General features: G+C 47.0%; 1 protein-coding gene across 1 annotated transcript; it reads right to left on the reverse strand.

Moving 5' to 3' along the window:
* Window positions 1-359: 359 nt before the first annotated feature.
* Window positions 360-5,477, reverse strand: LOC119464849 (serine protease inhibitor swm-1). The gene is made up of 3 exons (XM_037725747.2): window positions 5,411-5,477; window positions 2,665-2,911; window positions 360-643 (listed from the first exon to the last, which is right to left on the reverse strand). The coding sequence occupies exons 1-3, from the start codon at window positions 5,475-5,477 to the stop codon at window positions 418-420; spliced, it is 540 nt and encodes a 179-aa protein (XP_037581675.1). The 3' UTR covers window positions 360-417.
* Between the last annotated feature and the right edge of the window lie 551 nt (window positions 5,478-6,028).

Consider the following 6,028-nt stretch of genomic DNA (forward strand, 5'->3'; position numbering starts at 1 on the left):
ATGTAAGTAAATCAGTCAAGTGTTTGTTGGGAACACAATTATGATGTTGCAATTTGAGGTCGTCTTATAGCATGGCGCTAAGTGCTCTCTGCCGAATCTGTAGGCGTCTGAGAGTGAATGCAGTATTAAGACGAGTACTTCTTCAGCTGCTAAGCTCGCTTTTCGAGGACGCCAAGATGTGTCCCTTTGTAAAGCAGTTGAACCAACAGTGAGCGAGCTAGACAAGTCCCTTGCCATGGCGTCCTGACTTTCCCTGTCTCTGAAAAGTACCCTTACCGGCTTTCGCCCGCTTTTAGAAAAGTGACGCGAGCCAGCAGCAACAACATCCATGGTCAAGAATTGCCGGGAGGGCTCACGAATGAAGCTCGGCTTTAATAATCACATAAAACAAGCGCGACCTTTAATCACGGCGATTCCCTAGAAAGCCGGGCACTTGTCGACGCAAGTCAAGGAATCGAGAAGGCGGTAGCCCTGCAAGCACTCGCAACCCGGTCGCCCGCAGTCGTAGGGGCTGCAGTCCTGCCCGTCGTGGTCGCAACGCTCCGGGTAGCAAGACTTGTGGGTCACGAACACCATGTTCTCGTAGAGGCACTTGGGAGGACACGAGGCGACCGGTACGCAGGACCCGCCGTCCAGCGATGACCTGCGTGGCCGACGTTCCATCGGGACCTGTTACGCGACTGAATTCCTTAAAGGGACTTTCTGCCAATTTTCAAGGACCTTCTAATTTGTAGAGCTATAGGAAGCCTACCATTTCAAGTGTATGAACGTGCACTGGTTTTCCTGGAAAGCGCGTAGAAATTTTTTAAACAGAATTTTTCGACTGGCGTAGTCTCTTCTTGAAACTGTGTATGGAAGCAGACGCAATGATTCCTGGACGCGGTGACACTCTCGGAGGCCATGCATCAATGCACCACTCAGATCACCTTTACTGCGTTCGTCTGCACAAGGCTGCGAGACCACGCACGTATCGACACGCGCTATCTGGAAACGAAAGAAATTACCTTCTCACGCAAGTAAAAGTTAGCAGAAGAGCATAAAATACAATTTCAGAGAATGCAATATTATATGCAACGAAAATAGCTCTTCCTGTGCAGCTTTTTGGTTACGTGACTGTACACGAATTGATTGCACTGTTTCACCAAGTGTGTCGGAGCGAAACGAAAACGAAAACGAAAAAAGAAAGCGATATTTTTGACCGGAACGAAAACGTAACCGAAACATAATTTAATATTTTGTTTCGAGTGAAACCGAAATATTTTTTATCTGCTTTCTGTTCAAGGGGGAAGTCGGGAATCCGAAACAACCGACGTCAGCCAACGTCAGCATTCGCGCGTATCTCAAGGTTTCGCATAAGCGCGCGCGTATCTCAGGCAGGGATAGAGCGAGCGATAGCCGGTCCAGCGCTCCACCAATCCAAGCCTGCCGCTCGGTGCACCAGCCGATCGGCATCGTAGCAAAACCCATGGCTTGCGCGCTGGAGAGCTTATCGTTTTGTTTTCTACGGGTACAACGCTTTGTTACCGAAGTTTTGTCGTTCGTCTATGCTCGTTTAAGTTAGTGTTATCGGAATAGCGGTCTCGCATTTCGGCGTGTGCATTCGATGACGTGCTCGCTCTCAGATCAGGCTCAGTGCCTTGATTCAAGGCACGGCACTGAGCATGATCTCAGAATTCATAATTCACTGATTGAGAAAAATAAATAGTATGTTTTTATCATTACTTGGCTTCGAAAGCTTTCTAATGCGAACCAAAACCATTAAGAACCGTTATGGAGCATTTTTTTTTTTTTTGTTCCGGAGCAGAACCGGAACGGAACTTTTTTTCAGTGGAACGAAACAAAAACCAGAACGAAAAACATTTCGTTCCGACATCCTGGTTCCACCGTCTTGTGGCGCCACATGTCGTTCTTGCAGAGCGAAATTAAAAATATAATTCCTTGTTTATGGGATACAAGCATGCTTTCTTCCGTCAATATGACACAGAGTCTTCTTATTCCCACCACAATCCAAAGACATGTTCCGAGGGATAGACGGTCCCGTTACTGTGGTACTGGTACGACATTTGAGACGTTTTATTTCGTTGAATGAAGGTCCTGGAAATCGAAACTTCAGACAAAAAATACTGGCAAGCCTCAAAGCGCTTTATACTCCATTTCATTTTTCAAACATAGCAGGCAACGCCAAGAAGGCCAGAGAGAACTCTCACTGTTCACATCCGCGACCAAAAAAAAACAGCGCGTCACATATAAAAGCAGGGCATTTGTTTAGTGTTGAATGATGTAATTCGATGTCCTATTGAGTTTCGTACTTTTATGTCGCATTATATATGAAGTAATCATTAGACAGAAGGCGCCGCAGATCTGAACCTATCTACCCCCGAGAGCGTGGAGTTTTCAGCTTATATGTAGGAATTGTTTACACAGAAGACAGGTGCGCTTACTGTCAGTACATTGTCGGTCAGCATACAGGCGTATTTGCTGGTACTTGTATTCGGCTCTGATACGACCGTGGTATATGTATATACTCACAGAGATACCGGTCGATCATGGAGCAGACAACACCAGCTTCCACGCAAAACCCGGGAGGACAGGCAAATGAAACTTCCTTCGTTTTAAACGCAGTCGCTGCCATCCTGATTGTCCTTCGAGCGTACGCAAACCCACCTGACAAATCCATCAAGGCAGTAGCAACCGGACGAACAGGTCCTGGGGCACGGGGCGGGATAGACCTCCCCGCACACGGGCGGACAGCCGCCGCAGTAGGAGTAGTCCGAGAAAGGGTCTCGCCAGCAGGTGCGGCAGTCGCTCTCGGCGACGCATTCGCCGAAGGCCGAACGCCGGAAGCCTTCTTTGCAGACGCAACCCGAGCAGCCCTTCTCGTGCGTGGAGTTGGCGAGGGACAAATACTGGCCTGCGATTAAAGAAGGAGGAGAATGAGAGAGAGAGAGAGCTGCAGAGAGAAACGAAGAGAAAAAGGTAGGGATGTTAAGCAAGGACGTGCCCCGTTGACTACCCTATACACTTGGGGAGGCGGAAAAGGGGGAAGAAATAGATAAGCAAAAGGGAAAGATAAGAAGAAAAAAAAGCCGGCAGATCCCACGCCCTGTGGGAATCGATGTTATGCGAAGCGGCGTGCGGGGAGCCCAACAAGTTAACGATACGACCATGAGAGCACCAAGACGTAGGCAGCTGTTTCATGACCTACATGACACGCATGTCATGACATTCATGTCAAGACCTATCATTTATGCTCGTCATACACTCTTGTCATACTATGCCAGTTTTGGTACATACCAAGTTAACGAAACGACCATGTGAGCACCAAGACGTAGGCGGCTAGATAGATAGATAGATAGATAGATAGATAGATAGATAGATAGATAGATAGATAGATAGATAGATAGATAGATAGATAGATAGATAGATAGATAGATAGATAGATAGATAGATAGATAGATAGATAGATAGACACTTTCGAAGTGGCAAATGTTAAAGTGTTCCTTGCTGCAGGTGGACCCAGCCTTGCAAAAGTTATCGAGGGCTGAAGCCAGACATGTTCCATCTGGCAACACGACGGCATCTGGTAACATTAGGGAATTGTAATGGCGAGAATATGTTTGAACCGGGACGCCAAAGGTTGTGCGCCATCCATTCCAAGTCGACCCGCACGGCTCTGCGTTCGCACTCTAGATTTGTATCATAGAGGAATTTTAGAAGCCGAAGCACCTCCCTCCTAAATATTCAATGTCCTCACGGAAACAAAACGTCACGTGCACTTGAGTGCGGGGCCATCTCGCACTTAAATTGATCTATTAATACTTTACGTTCTTGAGACTTTACAGGTGGATCTAGTTTTGCAAATGCATGCCGGCAATTGCCTCGTGCCCTAAAATATAAAATTTGAACTTGTGTGGAGTAGTTCTGCCAAAAAAATTTACATGTCGCCTCCGACTGCGTCGCAGTGAATAGCAATTCAAGTGAATTTCCGCCGTCGCCGTCGGCGCTGCCGTGAGACTCCGCATATTATAAGACGCCCGCTCCCGCGGCGAGCGTCGGCGCCACTTGTAACCAAGCGAACGAGCATAGCGAAAGCGCAGAGGCGTGACGGACGAAAGCGGAGAGGAGGGTGCAGCGGAACCATGAGGTGGAAAGCTGAGGAGGACATGGCGAAAGGTTGAGGAGGAAAGCGGAGTGCCGGCGGCGACTAGGCATGCGGCCAGCGCGGAAACAAAGCGCTGGCGCGGGCTTCGGACCCACTGCGCATGCGCTACTTCGCCGGTTGCGCCGCCGCAGCCAGAGTATGCGCTCCGCGCGAGCCACGTGCCCACGTGGTCACGCTTTTTTTTTCTTAGCAATGAGCGACGCAACCGGCGGAAATGTTTCGTCTGCCGCTGCTGCTAAACGAGATGCCCGAGTAGAGGCGCAGCGCCGTCGCCAAGACCACCCTGTCGTTCAGAATCAAATTATTTGCCCCAATATATCGCGAATTCAGAACACCTAAACAGCTGCGCTCAAAATTCGCATTAGGGAGTATCGTAATCGTCGGTGAAGTTTTTTAGGTTTGTGTATGCTATATGCTTTTCCATGCCGTATATGCGGGTTATAATGCTACCCTCTTCTGTCACTAAAGTTGCTCATGCCAGGTCTTACGTTCTTGACTAATTACTCAGAATTTTGAAAATGGCAGCCCAGAAACAAATATCATGAAACATAATATTCAGAGCGCATGTATTTTATCCTAAATCTTCTCAGGTTATTAACGATTAAAAGTGCAAAACAATATTAGTGCTCAAGCCTGAAAATAATGTGATTTTACTGGCGTGACTCCTTAGGGCAGCGGACTGGCGCCTGTTAGTTTTTCTACGAGCCAGTTTCGATATTGTTTCCCAGAATTTGTCGTGACGCAGAAGCAGGACACGTGGGTGCAGGACATCGCGACGTTTTGGCACTCGCTTCGTCTCGTTGGGTCGTCTGCTGCGCTCTCTTTGAGCGGTACGATGTCGCAGCATAACAGACGGCCAAACCAAAACGTCACGAAATCCTGCTCCAACATGACCCCCTTCTGGAAAATGACGTCACGACAGACACGCATTCTGGAAAACGGAACTGGTTTGTAGAAAAACCATTGTAGTAAATTGTTTAAGGCGCTCTCAAGCTTGCCAGCATAACAGTGCATCTTTTAGTGTTGTAGGAGGGTATAGTTTACAGGTACAGCTCAACCTAATTTTCCTCTAGCCTCCGTTTGATGTCAGAATGTGTGATTACCTATTTGCCTATGGCGTTTCTTTATACGTTCCTATTTTCTCGTCGGCACAACCACATTTAGTATTGTACCTTTCAAATGCCTCCTCTTTATACTTCAGTTATTGTATATCTTTTGCAATCAATAAATAGTTTCGTCAGTTTATACCTTCTTTGATGTCTCCACGACACGGAAGGTCAGGTCTTGCGCACGGGTCTCCCGGCTCCTCGTTCATTGGGCAGTCAGATACAAGCGTTTCCTGCGATTCTACTGAAAATGTTGTGAGCACTTGAGAGATTTTATCTGACAAGTAGCGGCAAAAGTCACATGCAACATTCTGCAAATGCTCGGGGACAAAGCAAATGCATTGAATTTGTTGAAGAAGCCAGTTGTAAAAGGAGGTGTATACATTCTCTAATAAGTAGCGGGAACAGCCACATATAACATGTTCAATATTCGCAGGGACAAAGCAAGTAATTTCGTGCACTGAAGACCTCAGAAATTCTAGATGAATATTTATAAACTGTATGAAAATTAGCAGCAGCTGCACGTGGTACATGCTGTAAATCCTCGGGAACCCATAAAATACATTGAATTTGATGAGTGGTAAACTCTAGAAGAATGTCTATAAATTTCGATAGAAGTAGCGGCAACAGTCACATAGAACACGGTGCAAATCTTCAGGGTCAAAAAAGTGCATTCAGTCGGTGAAGAGTACATAAAAAGGGTCTTGCTGAATCGACTTTTCTGAATCACAACCCAACTTCCAGCGAAGCTGTTTATTTC

The sequence above is a fragment of the Dermacentor silvarum genome, chromosome 9 (assembly GCF_013339745.2).
Source record: "Dermacentor silvarum isolate Dsil-2018 chromosome 9, BIME_Dsil_1.4, whole genome shotgun sequence".
NCBI classification, from domain to species: Eukaryota; Metazoa; Arthropoda; class Arachnida; order Ixodida; family Ixodidae; genus Dermacentor; species Dermacentor silvarum.